Source organism: Copidosoma floridanum, unplaced genomic scaffold (assembly GCF_036245765.1).
Source record: "Copidosoma floridanum isolate Cflo_tuat_1 unplaced genomic scaffold, Cflo_Japanese_pri ptg000024l, whole genome shotgun sequence".
NCBI lineage: Eukaryota > Metazoa > Arthropoda > Insecta > Hymenoptera > Encyrtidae > Copidosoma > Copidosoma floridanum.
Genome location: NW_028321901.1, coordinates 6155092 through 6183027, shown reverse-complemented (window position 1 = coordinate 6183027; position 27936 = coordinate 6155092). Strand labels below are relative to the sequence as shown.

General features: G+C 34.6%; 1 protein-coding gene across 5 annotated transcripts in view; it reads right to left on the bottom strand.

Moving 5' to 3' along the window:
• Usp7 (Ubiquitin-specific protease 7) overlaps nt 1-27616 on the bottom strand; it is a 780393-nt gene extending 752777 nt beyond the window's left edge. For 4 of the 5 annotated variants that reach the window (XM_089595056.1, XM_089595060.1, XM_089595061.1 and 1 more), the window contains exons 1-2: nt 27437-27616; nt 26618-26921 (exon numbers count right to left, since the gene is read on the bottom strand). In XM_089595056.1, the coding sequence (XP_089451182.1) occupies nt 26618-26708 (91 nt within the window). In that variant the 5' untranslated portion in view covers nt 26709-26921; nt 27437-27616. Of the gene's footprint in view, nt 1-26617; nt 26922-27243; nt 27265-27436 lie in introns of those variants that run through there. The other variant, XM_089595058.1, reaches the window with a different exon arrangement.
• Between the last annotated feature and the right edge of the window lie 320 nt (nt 27617-27936).

The window sequence follows — 27936 nt, the reverse complement described above, 5'->3', positions numbered from 1 at the left end:
GTGAAAAGCTTTAATAAATCATTATTTGTATTAAAACTGCAAAATAGAGAAGTCATTGACCATGAATAGCTTTCGTACTCGCCATCAACAGGATCAATTTTTGGTGTAACTTGTAAACTATTTTCGACGGAAAAAAATCAATTTTTGTATTATGGTTTTAATAACTGGAAACACGTTGGAAGAATAGTTGAGCATGAAGAATGTTTAGTTATTTATTACAAGCGGAAAAATTTATACCAGAGTATAGAGAGCCAGATGGAAAATCAAATAACTAACAAAAAAATGTATTGGATTGATGTGTTTCGCTGAAAAACAACCGTAATTAAGTTTCTTGCTTTAAGAGGACTTTCATTCAGAGTGAACGATCAACAATTAGGCTCAGAAAATAATGGAAATTATTTGGGAGTTTTGGAGCTGATTAGTAAATATGATCCTTTCTTAAAACGACATTTAGAAAATTACGGCAACAAAGGGCTAGTTGTAACTTCATATCTATCTGCTAACATTTACGAAGAATTTATCGAGCTATTATCACGATAAGTACATTTGTACATTTTAGAAGCAATTAAAAAATCAAAATATTATTCTTTTAGCGTTGACTCTACGCCAGATAATAGACATGTAGATCAACTCTCATTTACAATTCGATATCTACCAGATGGAGGCCATGTAGAAAGATTTTTAATGTTTATTGCTATTGAAGAGCATGGATCTGAGTATTTTTTAAAAGTTATTTTAGATTTTATAAAAACAAATAATATTAACAAACAGAATTGTAGAGGCCAATCATACGATAACGCTTCCAACATGGCAGGACGATATAATAGTTTACAGGCACGTATTAAGCAAGGGAATAAATATGCAAACTATATTCCTTGTGCCAGTCATTCCTTAAATTTAGTTGGGGCTACAGCTGGTGATGTGTTTTGCCAGTAGTAGCTTATTTTATGTAGGTGCAAAAAATTTTCACTTTTTTTTTCGGCATCAACATTTAGATGGAAAAAATCATTACTTGCTTTAGGACCGTGTTGTATAGTACTGAAAGCTCTTTTAATAACTCGATGGTCAGCTAGAGCTGACCCGATAAGTGCTTTGAATTTAAAATACGACGCTATTTTTGATGTTCTTAGTGATTACGTACGTACATATTTATAAATTTTAAGGGAACAATTTTCTTGTTTTATGGAAAAAGCAAGCAGCTTCACAAAAGTACCAATAAATATTAAAAATACTAAAAAAAAAAAAAAAAGTTGGAAAATAATTAAGTTTGAGGGACAAAGCAAATACACAACTTTTAGTCATGACGATGGATTGAAAATTAAAATTTTTTATCCTATAATAGATACTTTATGTTAAATAACGCTTAATGTCATTTAAGTTTGTTTTCAGCTTCAAACCAAAAACTAAAAACTGTGGACTAGTCTCACGCTCCTTCGCACGCTGCGGGACAGCAGATAGTCCAACTATTTGTTTGTTTAAGTAAAATTAAAAAGAAGGAAGAAGTAGAGTATTAAATATAATATCCAGATTAACTTACCTTTCATTCCGCTAATTATTAATTCGAATGACCTGTACTTCCTCTTTTCGTCGATTTATAATTATTTATTTTAATATTTATTTATTTATTATTTATTATTTGATAATAATTTAAATTCCTTTTTCAATTAGTTTTGTCACTTTATTTTATGTTACTAGTATACATATAAAAGGAAACAGAAGAGAAAAAAAAAAAAAAAAAAAAAAAAGACGGAACGTCTGGTTAATCTTATAAAATTAGTTATTACGTCTGCACTTGATGAGCGGCAGCGGGCTACTAACTAAAACGCCGCGCAATGAAATGCACCTTGCACGAAGTTTTGGTTGAAACTTCTTTGTCTTACTTGCTATGGGGCCGGTACTTGCTGACTTCATGTGTTTAAGCTTCATGGCTCGCTTCGGTTGTCACTTGACACTTCTAAGAGCCACGAAGTACACAGTCAGCTTTGTTAGGCGACAACTCTCGTTGAGTATGACTCTGTAAGGAGTCTTAAAATTTTATCATTGGGAATGAAATATAACAGAATGAAATAGAATAAAAATAAAAATTTTTTAATTTACGCAAGTCATCACCTAACAGCCTCCCCTTCTTAAAACTATCACCGTCCTCGGTGAATATATATTATATTATATTATATTATTATTATTTTTATTTTATTTTTTTTTGTTATTCTTTCATCTTATAAGTGAACATTTATGAGTTACATAACATAAACATATTACAATAATTCTTATAGTAATGTAAAGAAGTATTAATTTACAGAATTATTACATTTGTTTATTCGGGACTGAGAGTAAGGGAAGAAATGGACTCGTGAATATTACGTCTTCTTCGTCTCCTTGGCCCCTCGTTTTGTGTTGTTAATTACAAGTCTATTAAGTGCATCAAGATTTGCTGACACTACCATCTCACGGCATAGTTTATAGTGCCAATCGTATTTTACCAAGTTGATATTTTCCTGGCATGATGGGCAGATCTTTTTTAATTTCATTTGTGTTTTGCACAGAAGACTGTGCATTTCAAGGTGGCATTTGTATATTAAATTTCCACACGATGAATGTGTTACTATTTCACGGCTTTTTTGCGAGTATTTTTGGGAGTAACTCACCCCATACATTTTAAGTCCTTTGAGGGCCCTTTCCGTCGATTCTTCGTTACAGTATGTAGCGAAGCTTAGGTATAACGGTCTTCCATCGTCGCGTATGACATCTAATGGGTAGTAGTTTAAATGGCTCAAAGGGCCAAAGGTCATTAACAACCGGGTGTATTCATCTGGATTCATAATGGCCAATACCTTGGATACTACTTTCCACGGAAGTGAGTCATTGTCTTTTGAATCGTTATTTATTTTGATCGTGTTTTCTGTTTTTGATTTTTTTATGATTACATATTTTGGCTGCTGAGTTATGCAATACACTACTATCTGGCGCATGTTTTCTGCCCACTCAGCGGATCCCTACATTATGAACGGGAATAATATCTTCCCGTGTTTGTTTTTTTGTTGAAAAATGAATATCTTCTATTGGATATTTGTTTTCGAAAAATTCAATAATATAGTTTGTATTAATAGGTTTTTTAATACTGACGCTTATTTTAGTCCCGGTACGATTTACTCTTACAAATCGTAATATTGGACTAAGCTCTTCTTCATTAACTTTTTTAAGGATTTTAAATTCCGTCGCTGACTCTACATTCTTAGTTGGTGCTTCGATGTTTCGTGAAGATGATTTGTCTTTTATTTCAATGGTTGTTGTGTCATTTAAGGTTGCTGCAGCAACTGCCGCATCACATACTTGGTAATATTCGGCTTCGTAGCTGGTGTATGGAGCCAAACATGGCTGTTCTATTAATAATAACATCGGACCAAATTTGTTAAGCGATGTTTCCAATTGGCGATAATCAATTGGTTCTTCAGTCATTATGTTTAACCAACGTCCATTTTCCGATATATTGTGGACCTTGACTTGTCTTTTATTTGGCAAGGGGACAGGTGCCGTTGACTTTGCCCAATTCCTCTCGTCTGATACATTTGACAATGAGTCGAATAGCTCCTGTAGCGTTGGCGCTGCGTTTAAGTTATCAGCCGCTATCGCTGCCTCCCGTGGTGAAAGGAATGCCACTTCGTAACTTAAGTACCCTATAGCACAGGGTTCCCGTTCGACTTCACTATCTCGAAGTTTTCCAGAATTTTTTTTAGCATTAGCCTACTATAATCCCCCTGCAGCAGTATGCTAAGCTGGGATCCATCAGCCATTGCTTCTGTGATATTAGCGTTTTGTTTGTCCATTGTGTGTGTAACTCTGCAAGCGTAAATATGATGGATGTTTTGAGGATCATTACTTAATACTGTACATGTATGAGTGTTCTTGTAGTGTAATTCGTGTTGTTGTAGTTCGTAAGTAATATATGGAATGCAGATATGAGAATAAAATTAGGTTTATAAAACTATTGGATAATGGGGAGGGAATATATGGATAGATACAATTATTACTTATCATGCTATGCCGAAATATTTGCGTATTTGTAATACATATACAAATAAGTAGTTTTGATACATGATAAAGCTTAATATTACAACAGAGGAAAAAAAATTTTGACAATAGAGTAACGTGCAGCTAAAATAGAATACAACATGCACTTTTAAATTTAAAGCCTAATTATTATTATTTTTATAATTGTTATATTTATTTATTTATATTTATATTTATTTTTAGATATATATATATATATATATCTTGTTTTTTTTTTTCTTTGTTTTTTTTTTAAATTAATTACAATAAACGTACTTCATATAAATCCTAAAGATGAAATTAAACACTAAAGTAAAGTTAGGAAGAAAGAATACGTGAAAGGAAAAATCGATTTTACAAAGCTTAAAGTTAAAATCTTAGAACAAAGTGATGTGTATTAGACGTAGAAGGTGGCTAGTTGAATGATAGGGTTCAATTATTGGGTTTATTTTCTGCTACTTTTGATCTTTTCTCGTAGATCAATGGTTTTGGTATGGATTGACTTCGTTTCTGTAGTTTGTGTACAGCGTTGTCTTCTGCATGTAATCACATGTCTGTGGTAAGTCATTGACTCAACTTGTTGTTGAAATAATGGGTGAGTCAATTTTCGGTTCATTTTGTATTTTGTACTCCTTTTAATTGGTTCAACGTATTTCGTGCGATATTCGGGTTCATCGTTCTGCAATGCTAAAATAGCGCTTTTAGGATCCATGTATCTTACATATCCTTGGGATAATCTTCCCCACCGATCTCTAACGGCATAACAATATTCTAGGGTGCCAAATTGAGAGAAATGATAAGACATCTCTTTCCCTTTTCGTTTCTTCTATATCCCATGGCAGAAGACACATAAGTCTTTTTGGATCAATGTTTGGTGTATCATTGTCGTTTCTTGATGGTGTTGGTGAAGAGATCTTTTCTGCTTGACAAATAGTGGATATAATCTTAAAAGGAGAAAGTGTTTGAACTTCTTCTCCTGTATTTAGTGTTTCATCAATTACTTTAGTAAATGAATCACTATTGTATTTGGCGGTAATAGTTCGATGTTCATAACTATGTAAATCTGTAAGTATGTGACTTTCCTTAATATTTCCTTTATTTTCTAATTGTTCGATAACTTCATGTAAAGGTTGGTTTATGTTGACTCTAGTCTTTATTGTTATTTCATATTCGGGATTCATTGTTCTACCTGGAAGGAAAATAGTATCAAATATTGATTTAAGAGTCCATTTCCAGTTTTTGAGGTGCATGGCATGGGAGTATCAAACTCCGTGTCTTCATTATAGATCTAGCTTTAGATGATTTAGGTATTTTTTGTTTTTCTTCAATTTCAACATACAGTTCAGTTGGTTCGTATTCATTTGGTTCTTGTTTTATGGTTACTCGAGATTCTGCGTTCCGTTAGTTGATGGTACGTTTTATAAATTTTTCCGAGACACTACGTTTCATAATCTTCTTAAAACAGCTTTTTGCTTTGCTGATGAGTATTTTGTAGCTGCATGTACACTCGTGTTGTACGTGAAAGCTGCAAATTTTGCTATGTTGCCTCAGTCATCATATGTTTCAAAGTAAGTTCGTATCAAGTCAGCTAGGGCAGCATGACTACGCTCTAGTGATCCGCTTGTTTGAGGGTGGTATGCTGATGTAATTAGATAATTGGTTTTGAGGGTTCTCATGAGTTGTTCCAATAAATTAGAAATAAATGTAGCATGTCTATCTGATAGAATTGCTCTAGGCGCACCATCAACTAATATTAGATTTTTTACGAGTGCAACGGCAAGAGTGCTTGATCTTAGGTCTGGTACAGGGACTAATATGATATATTTAGTCAAATTACACTGTATAGTCAGCAAAAATGGCAATTACCATTTGGTGTTATTCTTAATTTACCAACGGTATCGATGGAAACCTTATCGAAAGCTTCGAAAGGTGTATCTGTAAGTACCAAGGGTTCTCTTGTTTTTAGTCCTTTAATTTTTTTCTCTTGACACTTGCTGCATTTACGTACATAATTAAGAATATCATTTCTTATTCCGGGCCAATAAAACCGTTCTCTTATTTTCCAGTAAGTTTGGTTTATTCCCTTATGTTCTCTAACAGGGCTGTCATGTAATGTTAGTATTATTTCATTACGTTCTTGGATTTTCGGAAAATCAACCTTACCGTAACAGACAGTAATTTGTATGGGTGTTTTATTAAAAATTGTTAATAACATTTCTGTTATCAATCCAGGTTCTAATTTGTCTGTAAGATCTCCCCTTCTTGAAATTCGGAAGGTTTTATGATTTCATCTCAACAATATTTTTTTAAGCGATTTAAAAGCTTTTGTAAGACTTTCTGAAGATACTAAATCAGTCGACCTTTCATTAATAACGATTGATAGTATATTATGTCCTCCATAAGGTGTTATTAAAATTTGGCCAACTCTTCGTTTCTTCGATTTCAAATAGCTAAAGTCCAGTGCACCTATCGATCTCAACAGCCTTGAGACAGATGTGACTGGTTGACAATCCTTGCTAATAAAATGAATTATATTGTCTCTTTTGTATGTAAGGCAATATCTGGTGGTAATGACATTGTTTACTAGCTTAGCTCCATTTTCGTTCTTATAATTATCAGTACTACTGCTACTATCACTAAGACTTACATACACTTTTCCGTGCTGTTGTTTGTATCGATTGATGGGCTGAAAAGAGTTTAAGTCCGATAGTAACATGAAATCAGGTGCAATAGTTCGATTTATTAATTTATTTTCATTGCAGTTTATTTGTTTGTTGTTTTCATATAAGTTATCCGGGGTTTTTTCTGTTATTTGTTGCATGTCCAGCGCTTTAGATCGTCTGTTTTTTGCAGTAGCAAAAGTACTCGTTTGCGTCGGTGTGCTAGAACTTAAGGGTGTATTTTCCTGAATACGTGGAGTAATTGATAATTTTCCACTTGTCCTATATTTTCTTAAAATTTCTTCTTCATCGAATAGGGGTTCAAGACCTGTTGTACGTCTTGATATATCCACAATACTTTTATCTAATACAGAATCATCAAAATTATCAGGATCATAGGTGTCAATTTCGGTTAATATGTCTTAAATTTAGGGGTCAGGTTTACATCCATCATAAAATCTAGTTACTGATAAAAATTGGCCTGTTCGGACCCATTATCGTTGTTAGACTTGTCCAAATATTTTTGAAGGTTTTGGTTACATCTCTTTGTTAACTCTTCTATTTTTTGATAAATAACTTCATCGGTATTATTTGTCGTAGTTTAAGGTTGGTCTTCAAAAACGTTATCATTTGAACTTATGCTAAGTGAAATTAAAGTAACGAAAATTTCAGTATTTGCCATGTCTGAGTCTAAATCAGTATCCGTGTTTAAGTATTTTTCTGTTTCAGTCAGTTCTTGCCGTAATCCACTTCGTCTAGGGTCATATACTGATATTTGAGTATTTTCTCTTGACGATTCTTTAGTATCGCTTGGATCATTTTCGGAAAACATACTTGTTCTTGACGATGCATCAAGTTTAATTATATCTCTAACTGGTAATTGTGGCATTTCCTCATTTTTGGAACTATTATGTTTTATTTCTGTAGTTTCTAAATTCGTATTACTAGCGTGTGATGTTGAGGCTACTGATTCTGAAAAATTAACTTTTAGTGAGCTAGAATCTTTTGATGTGTTTTAAGTGACATTTCTTCATATATTCGGTTGAGATGTAGATGATTTCTGTGGCTGTGGAAGTGTTATTGTTCGGGTTCTTTGAGCTATCACACTATGATCTAATTTCGGCCGTTCTTTGTTTGTTTTTGAACCAAGGGGTCGTCCAGGACCCTTGATCAACTTAGGTACATCTGGTTCTGATTTGGTCATGCTTCTTGGTTTTGTTACTCCTATTATTTTCTTTGAGGTTGTTAGCAATGCTTTAGGTTTGATCGTCGTTAATCTGGATGCTCTTACTATTTCTTTCCTCTGACTTTGTAATTCTGTTTTCTTTTTTTCCTCTATTTTCTTTCGACCCATCATCATAACTCTTAGTAATAGTAATCCATTGTTTATGTTATTTTCTGCATAAAGAAATGGTCCTACTGGGTTTCTAGATATTGCATCAGCGTTGGTATTAAGTCTTCCTGGTTTGTATTTAAAAGTGTATTCATAATCGGTGAATTTAAACATCCAGCGCATCAAACGCTGACCTGGGTCTTTTCTTGTATGCATCCAATTCAATGGCTCATGATCGGCTACGAGAACAAATTTATTTCCTAATAAATACGAACGAAAGTGATGCATTGCATATAGTGCGGCTAGACATTTCTTTTTAGTCGTGGAATAATTTGTTTCGGCTTTATTCAAAGTTCTTGAAAGGTAAGCGACAGGATGGTCAAACCCATCTTTTTCTTGACTCAATACCGCTCCAATTGCATAGTCAGATGCATCTGTTGTTAACTTGAATGATTTACTACAGTCGGGGAATTGTAAAATAGGCTCTTGGCATAGGTGATCCATTAGTATTTGAAAACTCTTTTCCTACACTTCAGTCCATTCAAATTTTTCTCCCTTTTTTAATAAATCTAATAATGGTGTAGCGATTTTTGAAAAATCTTTAATAAAGCGTCCATGGTATCCTGGAAGTCCTAAAAATTGTCTAACATTTATCATAGTTTTTGGTTGGGGAAATTCTCTAACGGTTTGCATCTTTTTAGGGTCCGGTTAAATCTCTCGTTGACTCACTATATGCCCAAGAAATATTACTTCTTTTCGCAAAAATTCAACTTTATTTGGGTGGAGCACCATATTTGCTGATCTTAACCTATCGAAAAGTAACCTAACTTCACGGTTGTGATCTACTAGATCTTTTGCGTAAATAATAATATCATCTAAATACACTAGCATTTCAACATTGAATAAGCCTCTTAATACAAGATTTATTAGTCGTTGGAACATGGCAGGTGCGTTTTTCAGGCCTTCGGGCATTCGTCTATATTGGTAATGTCCATGGGGTGTCGTAAATGCTGTTTTATACTTATCATGTTCATCCATGGGAATTTGTTGGAATCCACATGCCAAATCAAAAATTGAAAAATATACGGCTCCTCCCAACTGGTCCATAACATCTGCGATATTAGGCAATGGATATGCATCACCAATGGTCTTTTTATTAAGTTCTCGGAAATTAATTACTACCCTCCATCTTGGGTTTCCATGGCTATCAGGGTTTTTAGGGACAATCCAAAGAGGTGAATGCTACGTGTTCCTCTAAAACTTTTCTATGTACTGGTGGGTGACGATATTGTTTAGTGTTAATAGGGATGTTATTTTCCGTCGGGATTTCGTGTGCGAAGAGGTTAGTACACGGTAAAGTGTCTCCTGGTAACATAAAGATATCTGAGAATTCAGAAATCAATTGATATATTTCGTCTCGTTCTTCCAAGTTTAAATGACCAGTGCGCACAAGTCCTTTTAGGTCGTTTATTCTATCTCGTTTATTTTTAACAATTGATCTATCATGTTCGCTGCTAGTATCGGGATCAAATTCAGGTGCAATGTATCCGAAAGGTAGGATTTCTCTTGGGTCTATTTCAATCGTAATATCATCCTTATTAGTATTTATTGCCATAATATTACAATGACCGTTCTCATTTTTTACTATTCCTTCTCCTAAATATATGTTATCACACCCTACATCTATTCGTGGTAAGTATCCTTCAGTTAAGATAGTTTTAATTAAATTAATTCTTACTATTTGACATGTCCAAGCCTTAATCGTATATTTAGTTGCTTTACTGGTATTTTTTTGTTCCTCATTAAAGCAATGTTCTACGCTTGGAGTATTTTTGTTCTGTTCAATGGCATGGGGTTGGATTATATCTTGGCCGACTAATTTATTATTTTCACTGTATATCCCACTTTTATCATTTTTATCATCAGTGGCCTTCACAAGATTTTCACCTCTTTCTGACAAGATCAATTTGTCAAACTCATCTCAAAAATGAAAATCAGCTTTTATGTCTCCAAATTTTTTGTATTAAGGTATATTTGACCTTCCGGGTGGGCCTACGATGTATTCGTCATAAAATTTCTGTTGGTTAATTTTATGCTTAAGGCATTCTGTGTCTTTGTTAGTATTAAGGGTTTTGGTTAAAATTTGATTTTCCTGTGCTTGTTTTTTTAGTTTTATGGTTTTTTGTTCTTTTTTATCACTTATCAATTGCTCTATTTCCTCAAGAGTTTTTAAAACAGGGATGGGGTTCATTACGTCGTCATCTAGTACTATAGCATCATAATAATATGATAATTTGGCTCGTCGTTCTTTACAAAAGTTTAGACCCAATAAACCGCCATATTCTATCGAAAAATCGTTAGGGATCACATGAAAAATTGTAGGTTTTCCTTGTATGGTCGTATACGTTGTTCCTATAATTAAAACTGGGTGAGGTGTGATTCCAGAAAGGTTAATAATTTCACTAGTCTCTACTCGTGAATATGGGTGCAACTGATCTAATTTAATCAGATTTGTAGCGGCACTATTATCGAGCATGAGTGTTATAAAGTGATTTTTTCCTTCTGGGATTGATAACCTTATGCTTGTAGGCTCGTCGTCTACGCCAAGTTCCCGGCAGGTACTAATGTGGACGGTTTTAATTCTGTTGCTATTTTCATTATCTTCGCTGAAACATTCGGTGTAGGGGTTGAATTCTGTCTTTGGGGGCTCACCTCCGAACGACGATTGGGGTGGGCCGCCAGAGAGTTTAAATGATGCGGCAAACGGTCGTCTCCTGGTTGGTATTGATTTTGAAAGTTCTGATTCTGATAGTTAGGATTAAAACTTTGTTTATTATAATTGTTATTTCGGGGGTACCTATTATAATTCTGACCTCTGCCTCGGTATCCTTGATTATTACCAGGATTAAAGTTAGCATTCCTTTGAGTGTAATAATCATTAGGATTTCCATTATTATATTCTTGTATATAATCTTTCAGTGGAATATTTTTCCCATCGAATATAGGGATGGCTTTAATTGCATGCTGAAATGAGAAGTTGGCATTGAGAGACTCCATTAGCTACTGTGATATCGGCATCATCGTTTCCATTGACTATTTTTTTAGTTGTATAATACCTTACGTGCGTTTTTTTTTCTTCTCCTTTTTTTTTTTTTTTTTTTTTTAATCTTTTTTTATTTTATTTTTTTTCCATTCTTCATGTGTGTAACACTAACAAAAAAAAATTATAATACTTCTTTGTTTTGTTTCTTTTTTTTGGAAAAATATTCTAATAAATCCTTGACATTTATCGCAGAAGACATAAGTAATAAAGAAATAATTGTATGTATTTATAAATATATTTATATATAAATATATATATATATATACATATATATATGTCTGTGTATTTATTCGAGTGTGGATGTGTATGTCTTTAATATGAGCGTTTGCTTAACGCATGCAAGTTCAATAAATTTGCTTTAATTTTTATAGGTATACGATAAGTGTACTATGTCTATGCCCAAAAACTAAAGTGAGAGAGTGTTATCGAGCGCGCTTATATGATATCATCTGCTTTAAGCAAGGGAGTATACGGCGCAGGAATTTCTAATGTGGCATGTGTAGCTATATATACAAATTGCTACGCGAGCATCAGCTAGTGCACGGCGTAATATTGAAGGGCTCTTTCTGTACGAGAGTATCCGACTTAACTTAACATTTTTTCCTCTTTAAGCAAGAATGGGCTCGACGGTCACGGTTTGAATACCGTATTAATAATTTTTTTTATGTATTCGTATGTATATGAGTAATCTTCCGCCTATGCGTTTATATGTTTTTGAGTGCCTTTAAGAAACTCTTTTTCCGCGAAAGCAATTAATTCATCAAATTGTGTATTTAATCGAATTTTAAAATTATCGCATTTCCGCTGAACGTTAATTTCTGATTTATAAAAATTATTTTTCTGAAACGAACTTACTACTTGTTTTTCGACTTTTTTGTTTTTTGATAAATTACTGTTTAATGTATCACAGTTATAGTAATTTTGTAACTGATTATTAATAAAATCTAATTTTTTTCCTAGAACGTTTTTCTATCTTATAAGCTCCTGCATAAACAATTTCCTACCACTTCTATTTCCTTTTTTATTCCTCGCAAAATTATTCGTTGGTGGTTTCATGAAATATTATTTTATAAACAAACGTGGGTATATAAGTGAAATCATTAATTATATTAAATCTTTACTCCGTATTTTAAGAATTCCTCTTTTATTAACACTATTTTGTGCAAATATGTCTGTGTGTATGTATTTGTTATTTTGATAGACCGCTTTAAGTAGCAGATCTAGGGTAAAGAGTGTCCGCTATTTCAGCAGAACTAATGGGGATGAACCGCTCTGGTTAGCAGATTCAGGGTAGGAAGAGAAAGACCGCTCTGGTTAGCAGATCTTAGGTATAGAATGTCCGCTATTTCAGCAGGATAAGAGGGATGAACCGCTCTGGTTAGCAGATTCAGGGTAGGAACAGTGTATTTGTTCTGTCTTGTAAGCGTGTAGTATAAGAGGTCACTATTTTCTTATTTTTCTATTATCATTTAAAACACAATACTATCTAATTGTTATTTTTTTTTTTTTGTTATTTTAACGACAGTTAACTCTTATTTATTTTTCTGTTCATTTATTAATGTTGTATTATATTTATTATTTTCTTTATTTACTTTATTTTTTTTTTTCTTATTTTCCAGTTATAACGAAATACCGCATATACCATGCTGTCCGCAAAAACACAGCATATACGCGTCCACGCACAGTGTACCATATGGGGTGTTACGCGTCATTCATTAACATGCTTTATTAAATGATGTTTGGTGTTTCTTATGAGAAAGATAGTAATAAGAGAATATATTATAAACAAACAAATAGCTAGAGACCATTAACCACGCTCTGCAACTAATTTTGTTAAATAACGCTTAATGTCATTTAAGTTTGTTTTCAGCTTCAAACCAAAAACTAAAAACTGTGGACTAGTCTCACGCTCCTTCACAGGCTGCGGGACAGCAGATAGTCCAACTATTTGTTTGTTTAAGTAAAATTAAAAGGAAGGAAGAAGTAGAGTGTTGAATATAATATCCAGATTAACTTACCTTTCTTTCCGCTAATTATTAATTCGGATGACCTGTACTTCCTCTTTCCGTCGATTTATAATTATTTATTTTAATATTTATTCATTTATTATTTATTATTTGATAATAATTTAAATTCCTTTACCAATTAGTTTTATGTCACTTTATTTTATGTTACTAGTATACATATAAAAGGAAACAGAAAAGAAAAAAAAAAAAAAAAAAAAAAAAAGACGGAACGTCTGGTTAATCTTATAAAATTAGTTAGTACGTCTGCACTTGATGAGCGGCAGCGGGCTACTAACTAAAACGCCGCGCAATAAAATGCACCTTGCACGAAGTTTTGGTTAAAACTTCTTTGTCTTACTTACTATGGGACCGGTACTCGCTGACTTCATGTGTTTAAGCTTCATGGCTCGCTTCGGTTGTCACTTGACACTTCTAAGAGCCACGAAGTACACAGTCAGCTTTGTTAGGCGACAACTCTCGTTGAGTATGACTCTATAAGGAGTCTTAAAATTGTATCATTGGGAATGAAATATAACAGAATAAAATAGGATAAAAATAAAAATTTATTAATTTACGCAAGTCGTCACCTTACACTTTATGTAGTAATTTAGAAATCAGAGAATCTGTTTATGAAAAAATAAATACAAATTTTTTATTTTTGCAACAGCTGACTAAATTAAATCCAGAAACTACTAAAACGAGTTGTACAAACTTAGCTGATATCTTCGATTCAGATTTATGCGCCAATAATTTATACTCAAAATGTATTCATTTAAAACATCACCTCGAAGAAACAAAGAATACAGACATGAGTTTACAAGATCTGTATCTCCTGATAAAAAAAGAATTTCTCGCATCTACTTTTCCAAACATAGAAATTAGTTTTAGATTATTTTTATGTATGATGATTACGAATTGTAAAGGGGAACGCTCATTTTCAAAACCAAAATTCATAAAAAATGAGCATCGAAGCACAATGAGTCAATCCAGATTGAATAGCTTAGCTTTAATAAATATTGAATCATCGCTTTAAAATTTCATCAATTTTGATGATTTAATCACTGATTTTGCATCAAAAAAGGGTCGAAAAAAAAGTTTTGTAATTTGTAACTTATAAGTTTCGTAAAAGTAATAAATTTGAATTTTTGTAGAAATATTTTTTTCGATTCATTACTCCGACTATTGAATTTTTTATTTTGTTATAAATATATACATTCGTTTTCAACCAATTAGGTCCAGAAAACGGACTTAGTACAGTGATCTACACAAACAAAATTGTAACATTTCCTTAATCCTGAGATTTTTTACCTTTACATAATTTTCATAATTTGCATACTTTACATAATTTACATAAATTAATTTAAATCACAGTCTCAATTTTTATTCACTAATTCTACAGCTTTTTCACTTCTCATACAATAACTTTCAATACTCGATTTATCTTGTTACTACATACATATGAATATTTATTTAGCACTTATTACAGTTTTTGGCCCTTTTTTTCTCATACAAATTACTTAATCTACCCCACATTTTTGCAATTTTACACGAGCTAATCTTCTTTAACATTTTTTGTACATCTAGCTCTCCACTCATTAGATTACATACCTTGTTTTCCTTTACAATTCTACATTTCTTTATGAAATGTTCCAAACTTCCTTCTGTACCATTACACAATTCGCATAGCTTTTTATCCCTTTTCTAACCAATACCTATTTCCTCCATCCAGATTTCCAGATCTGGCTTTTGCCACATGACTAATACAAACCCCCCTGATTTGCTTGCTGAAATACTCCTCCCTTCCAATCCCCATAATATCCTTATACCTAGGGTTGTACTTTGAGTTTTTAATTTTAGCTTCCGTTAGCTGATTGCTTGTATCACTCATACGCTCTCTTATCCTATCCTCTACTAATATGCCTTGACTTCTCCATATCTCTATTAATTTTTCACTATATCCAAGATTGTTTAGAAATATATTCCTTTCTTTTTTTAACATCCCTCTTGTCTCGTTTTCATATGCTTCCTTATAGCATAGTTTCGTGAGCTTGTCCTCCCCCTGCTTGCAAATTTTTTCATTAAACCTTGTTGCTACTTTTTTAAAATGTACGCTTAGCTTTTCTAAACCTGTCTCTTTCAATACGATGTATCTAGGCGTGCAGGAATCTAACCTTAAAACCCAACGATAATAGTCCATTTGAATTCTTTTCAAAACTTTCCACCCTCTCCACCCAAAGATTTCGGCCCCGTAACTTATTGTTCTCCTAACTAGATAATTGAACAGCATCCGTCTCCTCATAAAATCTTTTTTACACAACCTCTCCCCTAATCCCCACACTTTCCTGACCACAATAGTTCCCTTCCTTTTTAAGTCATTTATGTGACCAGAATAGTTCCCTCTTTTGTTAAATGTGAATCCTAAATACTTAAAGCTTTTTACCTCTTTCTATTGTCTCCTCTTTTAACTATTCATCCTTTTTCATTTACTTTTTTCTTGCTGTTAAAAACCATTACCTTTGATTTCTCAAAACTTATACATGAATCCCTTTCTCTGCTGAATTTTCTTAACGTATCTATCATATCTACTAGAGCTTCTTTGTTCAAGGTCAACAATACTATGTCATCTACGTATGCTAGTGACTACACTCTTACCTTATTAATCAAAATTCCTCCTACGTTCCTCTCTTTTAATACATTTTCTAACTCAGCAATGTATATGCAAAATAGAGCCGGACTTAACAGACATCCCTGTCTTAAACCTTTTAAAGTCTAAAATTCATCCGAAAGCCCCTCGTTACTACGAATCCTTACCTTTGTCTCAGTGCATAATTCTTTGATTCTACTTATTGAATTTTTACTAAATCCTCTTTTGCTCAATATTACCTACAGTTTTCCTTGTTCACCGAGTCAAATGCTGCTTTAAAGTCCACAAACAGTGCAAAAACTTTATATTTTCCTTTTATCAAGTCTTCCCTTTGCACTATATGATTCAAAATGAAATATTATCTAAAGTCGATCTACCTTTCCGAAACTCCGCCTGCCCCTCCGGTAACACCCTTTTTTCTTCCATTTCCGCTAACAGCTTCACTTTTAGGATCTCTGTATACAACTTATAATTCGTAGGGAGCAAGGATATTACTCTGTAGTTTTTTTGGGTCATTACTGTCCCCCTTTTTATGCAAGGGGACTACTACTGCTGTTTTTCAATCTTCCGGAACCCCTTCCCCCCTCCATACCTTATTTAAATACTCCCTTAACCTATCCTTATCTCCTGTCCCGGCGTAGATCCAAGCTTCGTTCGGTATCCCATCGTGTCCCGCTGCCTTTTTTCTTTTTAAATTCCTAATTGCCACCTCTACATCTGCGTTATTTATGCCCTCTTCTTTATCCCTATTAACTCGTTCGTTTTCCCATAAACCTACACATTTCTCTTTTTTGCCTCCTGGAAGCTCCCTAAAATGTTCTTCCCATGCGTTCAATTTTATGTGATTGACTACATTCTCCTTCTTTTTTCTGAATTTATTGAGATATTTCCAAACGTCACTCTTGTACTTAATGTTTCTCAGCTCCTCGGCCTGTCTTTTTTTAAAAATCTCTTTCCTTTTCCCCGCACTTTTCTTTCCATTCTTTTCTGGCCTTAAAATATTCCTGTTTTTCTACCCACCCCTTTCTCCACCTACTTAACAGCCTTTTTGCCTTCCTCTTTTTATTTTTACAGTCTCTGTCCCACCAAATCCTGTAATCTAATTTATTTTCCCTGATAATTAACTCTTTTTTAATCTTGGCACTAATTACGTGCTCGTTTAGTTTCCTCCACAACTTCTCCGTTCCTCCTGTACTAACACCTATACTTTCTTCTATTCCTATCTTGTATAATTCAATGCTCTCCTTCGTCCATGTATACACCTCTTTTTTGCTAATTCTTTGTTTTCTGCCTTCGTTAGCTTTTTTGCCGTCTATAACCCCACCCCCTACTGATACTTCTAGCGGCATATGGTCCGACTCAATCTTATTTCCTACTTTAAATCCCTAAACAAACTCAAACATTTCTTTATTTGTTAACACATAATCAATCACCGATTTTCCCCTGGCACCTATACATGTGTATTTCCCCCTATAATCCCTTTCATTGAACCGTTCAACAGAAACCATCCTTTATTGTTTATCAATTCTATAAGTCGTCTGCCTTCGTTACTTATCATCTTACTTTACTACACCTTTCTTTGCCCCATTCCTCCATTCTTTCTACGTTACCACAGCTCACGTTTTCTATTCTTATGTTAAAATCCCCACCTATTATTAATCTATCTTCCACTACCAGTTCCAATTTTTCTAACACTTCTTTAGTCCTTACCAGGTCCTCTCTATTATATATTGAGAAAACATTTATCCTTTCCCCTCTCCTCCCAATCCCATTTAATTCTGATTTAATTATACCATTCTCAATTACTTCAACCAGCTTACAATTTGCCCCGTAAAAACACTTTTTCAGCCCTATAATAAAACCAGCTTTTGCTCTCCCCTTTATGTTACATTTAACCGCGTGCACTGCCTCCCACACAAATTGCCTTGACAGTTTTTCTTTTAAATTAACCCAACTTTTTTTTTCTATATAGGTTTTAGACAGACTCACGAAATCCGCACCTTCTTCATAGCCCCAGAACTCACCATCTTTATTACTAACTCCCGCCACGTTCCAAAAAATAATTTTCCTTATATGATCACTTTTTTTCTATGCCTTATTAGGTATCACTATCCGTTCCTGGCTTATGCAAAAATCTTCTATATAATTTCCTTTCCTACCTGACCTCACCCCCGCACCTCCTTCTGTCTCTCTTTTTTCACCTACCCCTCCTCTCTTTTCCTTCACCTTTTTTTTTACAACCCCCCCCCCTACCTCCACTTCAGTCCCTTCAATGCTTGCTTTCGTATACTTTACACCATCACCTTGCAAAAACATATTCTCACTCCATTTATACCAAATGCCCTTAAATTTTATCTTACCAAACCCAGTCTTCACGTCCCAAGCCTCCTCTTTTGGCCTTTTAACCCACCTCGTTATCAGCTCTTTCCTTTTTCTCCCATCAAAGGACAAATCATTTTCTATATACATATTCGTTTCTTTCAACCTATACTTATTTCTAATAATACACATTTTATCCTCGAAACAATTCAACTTAACAATTAATACCGGGCCACTCACTCTTATACTAAAAATTTTCATTTTAATTTTTAATACATTTTCAAACATGTTCTCCACCCACACTTTCACATTTCCCCCATTAACATTCCCTCCCCTTATGATTATATTATTCGCCCTTTCTTCTTTGTCTTTTTCTTGTGCCAACCTTTTAACTCGCAGAACATCCCTAACTGACAAACGGCTCACCGCACTCGTGCCTGACGTTCTGCTCCGCCGCGACGATCTCCCGATGCTGCTGACGCTCGAAGCCCCTCCTGCTGACTTCTCATCGTCAGAATCCATCTCCTGCCATTTAGCGGACCACGCTTCCTCCAACTTCTTCTCCAGCTTTTCCAATGTGCTTGCTGTCTGCAGCTCCCTCTCCTCAACATCGACTATCTCTTTCTCCAACCTTAACATGTTTTGTTTTAACCTTTGTATCTCTTCTGTGTAACTTTGCCTAATTCTTATGACCTCCTCTCTCTCTTGCCTGCATTTCATTAATTCTTCTTTAAACTCCTCATATTTCTCTTTTTCCACTGCTCTGTCATCAGTTTTTTTGCGATCTGCTTTCTTAAAATTCTCCATCCTAGTCTGCCTCCAACTCACACTCTTCTCTTTCTTTCTCTAACTATCGTCGTCCTTTGTCTTTTCGACAACTGCCTTCCTCGATTTCTCCTCTTTTTCTTATACCTTGTGCTCTGATTGAGATTGTGCATGTTTCAAAGCTGATTTCAAATGAGCGGTACCTACACAACCTCCAGTGCGTGCGTTTAACGTTTCGGATGCATTTTCCTGCCTTGATATCGCCTTTTTTTTCTTTCTTCTTCTCTATCGTCGGCCTCATCTCGTACCCGTTGCCTATTACGACTCTCCCGCGCTTTGCAGCTGCGGTTTTCTAACCTTCAATTGCACTCTGACTTTCCCAGCCTCTTAACTTTCTTTTTTCCTTCTCCGCCTCCTACCTTCTCACTTAGAATCTTTTCCCTTGTCTTTTTATCTTTTAACCACAGTTTAATCACTTTTTAAGCCACATCACACCAGTAATATGCACTTACAGCACGGACACTATTGACGGAACGTCCGTGTGCTGCGGCACCCTCACACCAAGTCCAATTTTTTATTTTGTTCAAAAATATTTTTTTCTTGTTTGTTGGGGGCCCTTCCAAAAGGGTGGGGCCTTGGGCGTAGGCCTCGTACGCTAACCCTTAAAGACGGCACTGCCGGTATGCTAAAAATTTTTTGTTTTGTTTTAATTTTATCAGAGAGTGAAATAACGAATGCCATGACAATCCTTGCAAATTTTTACAACAATCTGTTAAACAAATACTATCGATGGGTTTACAGGTTATTTGGGACTCTTTCAAGCTGTCATATGTATGAATGAAAGACTACGTCATATCGAGTGTGCAACAACGTTAGTTAATATGTGCAAGGATTTTTTAGTGAATGAATTAACTGTTTTATTAGAAAGTATCACTCTAGTGAATAAAATCAGTGTACCTAATTTGGAAAAGCTGATTAAAAAACATTATTCAACCCTACGGAAAAATGTTAAAGGAAATCTTTATTCTGCAATTGATAATTTCTTTTGAGAACAAAATTTTGATATGGTATTTTTAGAGTTAACGACGTACTGTTTAGAAATACTTTTAAATGACATAAATTTCAAATTAAATAAAACCAATAATGTTGTACCATATTGAAACACTGTGTTTAACATTTCGTTTCAAAATATTGTTTGTTTTACGATACAGTTCAGTAAAAATGTTTTGTAAACTACTTTCAAAACTTTAACATCACTTAAACTCATGACTATTGTAGTGTAAGTAATACAATAAACCGAGTGCAAGCAATTTTACAACTAATGTTAAGTATCAAAAACTGTCTACTAAGGTCGATGTTGATAAAAACAAGAAATCTTGGTTGAAAAACTTCTTCCATGAGTTATTAGTTTAGTATTCAATGAACAATGGATTTTGTCCTAGAAATAAAGATTAGGAATAGCTAAAAAAATAAAACTAAATATCATAATAGCAAAGAAAATAGAGTATTTCGTGGACATGCAAGGTTTCAAGAAACCGGTTAATGATTATGTACTCAAAGAATTGGCTATCCTTCCGCTCGGTGCTATCGATGCACAAGCACAAGTATTTCTATTTAAAGCACCGTTCAGCTGGTGAAAATTACCACCAAAGTATGAACATAAAAATTTATACCTTGAACTTTACTATCATGGACTAAGCTGGGACTCGGGAAAAATTGAGTACAAAGAAATAGGAAATATTTTATGGGAGAATCTTGAAAATGCTTTGAACATACTTGTTATTGGAGATCTGAAACAAAAGTGGCTTGAAAGATTTGGCTTAAAGGTCACTGATATGACAGACTTTCCACCGTTTGAACTTCCAAGATTAGTTACTACTTTTATTCATCATAACGGTGCCTACAGATTCATGTGTGCTCTTCATAATGTCAAACGAATGAAAAAGTTTTACTTTAATATGGAATGAGTTGATGTTGATGACGACGACGACAACAACAACCACGTTAATAATAAAGAGCTGTGAAAATGTCTGGCATTTCAAGAATAAGGTGTTTAACAAATCATTTTACAATTCTAGTTGTGTGAATGTAAATTTTTTTATTTTAAAATAAACTGATTGATCAAAAATAAACAATAATGTTAACAATTATTTTCCTTCTTCTTCACATCCTACATTATCATGCAACGCCCTCGCTTACATAAAAAAAAAAAAAAAAAAAATACAAATAACCATCGCAAGTGAAGGCTGCACAAGATTTTACATATTCGAGCAGCGCACGCAAACCAACGCTGAAGACGCGCATTGCACCAGCGCACAACTCGAGTATGGCTGCAGGTAACGCACACAAACTCAAGTGGCGCGCGCAAAAAGAGGAAACTGCTGGATCCGCTCGCCCATTGGCCGCAGGAGAAGCAGGGGCACGCCGCGGAGAGGGGGGCTGTTCTAGATCCGCCGTATTCTAGAACCGCTATAGCTTGTCTACTTGCCCCCTCTCTCGTATGTACCCGACAGGTAAAGATATCTAAATATCCATCCTATAGCTCCTATAGTACGGTATCCCCTCTCTTCCGAAAACGCATAGGCACGATGGAAAAAAAGCCAATGCCTTTATGCGGTTGCTCCATGGTAAGAGCTTATGCTAATAGGCTATAGCTTACATGCGTTGAAAGCACATACGTTATAAGCCAATTGCATAGGTTCAAAAAAAGGTGGAAATTTTCATCGCCACTATGCGTTCGCTCCATGATTTTTCCCTCCGTGTGGCTGGTAAGTAGATAATATCTATAGATATACACATGCCAGCGTTAGCTCACTTGTTTCACGGGTTAACTCCTCATATAAGGCACACTTAAAAAATTTTTATTTCAAAAATTTCTCCAAGAAAAAATAGTAGTTTATGTTATTTTTTGAACACCTGAGTAGAAACTTATTTTCGGCAAGCATTCGGGCCGAAGATGCCACCTTCGGCAACGTATACGGGCTGAAGGTGGCATGAGCACAGACACGTCTCCAGGCCACCTTCGGCATCCGAAGGGTCAGTTGCCGAAGCCTGCCCGAAGCCTGCCCGAAGGCGGCCCAAATGCTCCAACCGTTCGGTAGCTGAAGACTGCCCGTATAGGGGGCAAATACTTCTGGTATATATCTCCTCGTATTATATACGAGTTGTATAGTCTCGTAGTTGTATTTTCAAAAGTAAGTCTCAGCCCCCCCCCGCTTCCCCTCCACCTCCCCCCCCCAAAAATACTTATTTATAGAATGTTTTACTATCTTAAATGTTAAAAAATATACGTAATTTAGTACGCAAGTCATACCTCGTTTTCAAGCTTTTTAAAGTCACTGATCATAGGTCTCCCTCTGTCTATTTGCTACCCCTTACTCACTATATGTCTTTGAAGTACCATTATGATTATTAAACTTGATTGAACTTTTACATTTCAAATCTCTTGCTGGTCCATGTTTACTTCACCCAAATATAAAATTCTTGATTACCTCAGGACTTTATTAATAAAAAGACAGAATTTAGGAGGAAATATAATTAAATAGACAAACACAACTAAGCTTTTGAAACGATCATTTATTCTGTTAGCTTAATGTTGTGACATTTCATGTGTCGTTTTAACCCATCTGTTCTTTTAAAACCCTTTCCAAATTTTTCACATATTTGTTTTTTAATGTGACGATCCTCAAAATAACATGTTTTTACTATATATATAGTAGTGGAGCTGACGCCCCCCTGCGCGCTCCGCGCGCCAACCCCCCACTAACAGATTGAGTAGAAAAAATAACGACATTACTCGTGAATTTATCAATGCAGGCTGATAATTAAATCACAACCCACCACGTCTTCCACCACACGAATTAAAATTTAAAATAAATGCAATCGTGGTGTTAATAAGAACTTTAAGTATATCAGACGGTCTCTGTAGAGGCACAAGATTAAAAATAACAAAATTATTCAAGTACAATATAGAAGCAGAAATAATATCAGGAGAAAAAAAATAAAGCAAAGTTTATATTCCTAGAATAACATTGAATACTGGCACCTCATTATCACCTTACCTTTTGTCTTCTATAGGAAACAGTTTCCCTTTGTATTAGCATGTTCTATGTTGATCAACAAATCACAAGAACGAAGTTTTGATTCCTGAGGATTGTATATTAAAAAACCTTTATTCTCTTACTGACAATTATACGTTGCTTTATCAAGATGTAAGAATCCAAAAAGAATTTTTATTTAAATTGAATCCGAGAATAAATCAGAAATTACAAATATTGTTTAGAAAGAAGTTTTTCAGTAATTCAAAAATATGGAAGTTTGAAGATCGTCACATTTAAACAGACGTATATTAATTCATAAAAACCAGGAAAAACAAATATGTAAAAAATGTGAAAAGGGTTTTAAAAGAACTCATGGGTTAAAATGACACATGAAATGTCATAACATTAAGCTAACAGAATGAATTATTGTTTCAAAAGCTTAATTGTGTTTGTCTATTCAATTATACCTCCTCCTGAATTCTGTATTTTTGTTAATAAAGTCCTCAGGCAATCAAGAATTTTATATTTGGGTAAAATAAACATGGACCAGAAAGAGATTTGAAATGTATAAGTTCAATCAAGTTAAACAAATAATGGTACTTAATAGATATATAGTGAGTAAGGGGGAACGAGGTGAAAAACGAGGTATGACTTGCGTACTAAATTACGTATATTTTCAACATTTATGATAGTAAAACATTCTATAAATAAGTATTTTTAGGGGGGAAGGTGGAGGGGGAAGGGGAGGGGGAGCGGGGGGAGCTTACTCAAATATAATTTGATTAAAAATGACGTAGAAACAAGCAAATAACTGCGTAAATCGGGGGGGAGCGGGGGGGCTGAGACTCACTTTCGTCAATACAACTATATAATGTAGGAAGATATATATATATATTTGCAATCGATATAGATACATACTGATTTGTTTTGGTTATGAATGTGTTCGTTTACCTATAATTGGTGTAATAAACCTATTTCAATTAAAATAGAAGATGACAGAAAAAAACGTTACTCGTAACGTAAAAATTTAAATGCTAGACTTGCAAGAAAAAGAAAACATGGTGAAACCATTGTGTATATCGATAAAGACAAAATTGATGTAGGAGGGGTTGAAAATCGAGGTAAAATTAATGTGGATGAAAGCCTTGATGACAACGGCAATTTAGAAAGAGTTATTTAGGATGAAGTGGAATCTTTAACAAAATCTGAAAGTGTAAAAGACTAAGCGAAGAAACAGTGCCAAGAACAAAGTGATGCTCCTAAAGATAACGATGGTTGTGAGGATAATAAAGATTCGTTTTTAGCTAATGTGCTCAAAAATTACATGAAAAAGTTTCATCCTTCTTACACACACATTGATTATTTACTGAAAGAGTGAAGGCAAATCGATCGATGCATGCAGTTTTATCTTACTCACTACATATCGATATTATATTATGTATGTACATGTACATATATACACCAGAAGTATTCGGGCCGTCTATAATACGGGCAGTCTTCAGCTGCTCGGATTCCGCACTCGGCGGGCGAGTCGGGTAGACGTGTGAGCTGGCTCTGCGGAGCAATGCTCCGTCTCCCCCACCACTACTGGGTGGCTACAGACCGGAATTCATTTGTTAATTTTTGCAAGAGTGAAAATCGATGATTTGAAACATTTGTTTTGTGTAAAGGTGATTCTGCGATTCATCATGTGAAACGAGAGTTCGAGTGTACAGTGTGGTTTTGTACTTCGAGTAATATGCAAGGGAGGAATTTAGGTAATTTTTAATAGCCAAATGGCTACGTATGAAGGGCATTTTAAAGATTGCTGCTGATTGAAAATCGATGGTTTGAGACATTTGTTTTGTGTGAAAGTGATTCTTCGACTTATCATGTGAAACGACAGTTCAAGCTTACACCAAATGGCTACGTATGACAAGGACCTTTTATAGTCTGCAGCTGAAAGATATCAGTTTTGAATGGAAGGTTTAGATCCAATACCGAGAAAAGCTTTTGTCGAATAAACATACCAGTGGGCCTCCAGTGACTTTGGGGGTGACTGTCTGTTGTTTTGTTTTGGGCTCGACATCGATGCCCTCTTGTGTTTATACTCTGCATGCCGTTGTGATTGTGGCCCGAGGGACACCGCAAGGTTTAACTATTGAGGTGGGGGCACGAGGGGGAGTTGACTGTTTTGATCTGGGGGATTCAACGGATGTCGTTACTAGGTTGTCGGTTCGGTTGATGGATGCCTGGGAAGAATATGGATGTACGTCGTGATGAGGATACGGGAATTTAAAGATCTAAATGACCCCGCGCCTTCGGCGCTTAGTTATAACTACACTCGCCAGACTGCGCTACACTGCGGCGCAAATTTTGACCAGCGTTGGCAGCAGTATACAGTACCAGGCTTGACGGTCGTACCGCTATGCAACGATCTTACCAAACCGTCTGAATAAGAGAGATAATTATTGAGTTATTGGAGAATATAACACGGAGCCTGCAAGATTGAAAAGTGGCTAAACTCAGCTGTATAACCAGGATAGCCATCAACTTGACAAAAAAAAAAAGGTCTTCAGCTGCCGAACGGTTGGAGCATTCGGGCCGCCTTCGGGTAGTCTTCGGCAACTGACACTTCGGATGCCAAAGGTGGCCCAAAGGCGGGCCTGTGCTCATGCCGTATACTGGCCGCTGTCTGCTCGGAGCATAGGTACCATTTGGTTAGCCAAAGACTTTTTCTACTCAGGCAATTACGTGAAATAAAATTTTCTTGGACTGTCAATTAATAACGACCAGTGGATTCGGATTCTACATCTAAAATTATAAATGCATACAGTGAAGCTTTGTAAGAAATAAAACTTTCTACAACAGTGAAATCAAATGTGTAATAAGTGAACACAATGTATAAATCGAATGTTTTTTTTCAATTTAATTGTGTGACAGCAAGAGCAAAAAACTAGCAGAACTGACCTTTCTTTTGCTCTTACGGGCTATAATGGATTTTGCTTGACCAGTATATTTCATGTTAGTAAAGCTGTTGATGTGAACTTTTTTTGTAAAATGCTGTTGATTTTACTTTGTAACTACATAATTTTACTGCTTCAAACGTTGTCATGTCTGTTTCTGCACCCCATATTTTTAAAAAACAGCCCTTCTACAATGATTATGCCGTATCATATACTAGCTTCTACTAGTGTAACCATTAGTTGAGACGTCCAACTCAAATTTACCACAACAATTTGAGCATATTTGGATGATAATTACTTGAGTTAGTAAAAAAAAACTTCATAAAGTACATATACGTTTATCTATATATTTCCCATGTGACCAACTCAGAACACCCGCATACTAAGGAGTTTTGTACTGAAAATAAACTATTGGTCCTAACAAAATTATAAGATACTCTCATACATTGTTCGTGCCTAAAAAACCATTTTCTGTCCTAACAAAAAAATTTTAATAATCTCCAATATTGACCATTTTACTATTCTCTAAACTCTGGTACTATTTATTTACTAATAACTTTAGCTTTCGTGTAACTACATATACATAAAGCATACAATACATATCAGCAACTTTACTGCTTGTTAAAAAACATACTGCAATGAGATTCTTAATCATATGAATACGAAATTCCAAATAAAATGTTAATTGTGTTAGTACTATAAGCAATTTAGTGCAAAAGTGCAACATTAAAAATTTCTTTAATAAATATTATTACCTTCCTGAGTATCCATTTCTTCTATTTCATGAACATGTACAGTTGTTAAAGTTAAATGCTGAATATTATCTTTATCACCTATATGATTCATTACACTAAGAAATATCCACACTGTATCAAACTTTAAGATTTAATACTTGGCCAATGTTAAGTCTTCTGCCTTGTAAAGCTTTGGTACAGTAGATGCTGATTATTACGCATACATGATACCTATAATGCCCATGTTGCTTAAAATTTATGTGTCATTCAAAACACAACTTTAAATTTTTTGTGGCATGAAAAATTTTGTGTTTAACAATGCAGCCTGCAAAAAGTTTTTTCAATGATTATTATAATTCTATGTACTAATATGCGTCAGAAATTGATCAATGTAAATATTTAAAAAAATTTTGCACCCAACCTACGTAAATACGTGGATGTTATACAATACAGACAACACCTAGAGTGATGTGTAGATAGTATCATTATTATTTACGTAGATATTATAAGCCCTGCATCCACGTAAAAAGGAGATATAGCTCTACTTATATCCACGTATTTAAGTGGATTTGGTGCAGAAAGAATCAGGGGATTTTTATAGTCAAATATTTCCACCCACTGCAAGTATTTATAATGAAACGATTTACCGTCTTGTATCTCTGTGTGTACTAATATAATAATGCAAAATTGAATAGTGTAAATATCCTTTATACAAAATATGAGCCAGATAATATAGTATCGAAAAAGGAGCTTCACGAGCTTGAGAAGATAAATTTCGTTTCTTAAATTTCTCTCACAACTGTATCAATCAAACCTGATCAAAACGTAAATGATAATTACTTGTACAGGCAGTAATGATGAAAACACAATTTATTCATGATTGTTTTGTAAGTTTTTAATTGTACTTTAAAGCAAAACAAACATAAACTGATATAAGTACTTTCAACACAAGATTTTAAAAATATACTTATAAAATAAATATAAAAACAAAAAGTACAAGTTAAAACTTTAATGCTATAGTAAAATAGTACTTTAAAAAATTGAGGGAATTGTAATTAGTTGACAAATTAGATGCCAAAATGATGTAAAATTAATTCATCAGAACTCAAAAACTTAGCAATCAAAAATTGAAATCGTTCTTAAGTCAGCAACACAAATAACAATACAAGAAACAGGCACCGGCAAAGCCTGGTCTATTATGAGGGTATTCCAAAAAACAGGGCGCACGGAACACGGGCGCTACGGGCGGCCCGGGCGCACACTTTTGGAGCGTTCCAAAAGCTAAAATTGCGTGCGCCTGAACGAGAGGATACACATTGTGAAGGGAGCTTTATGAAACC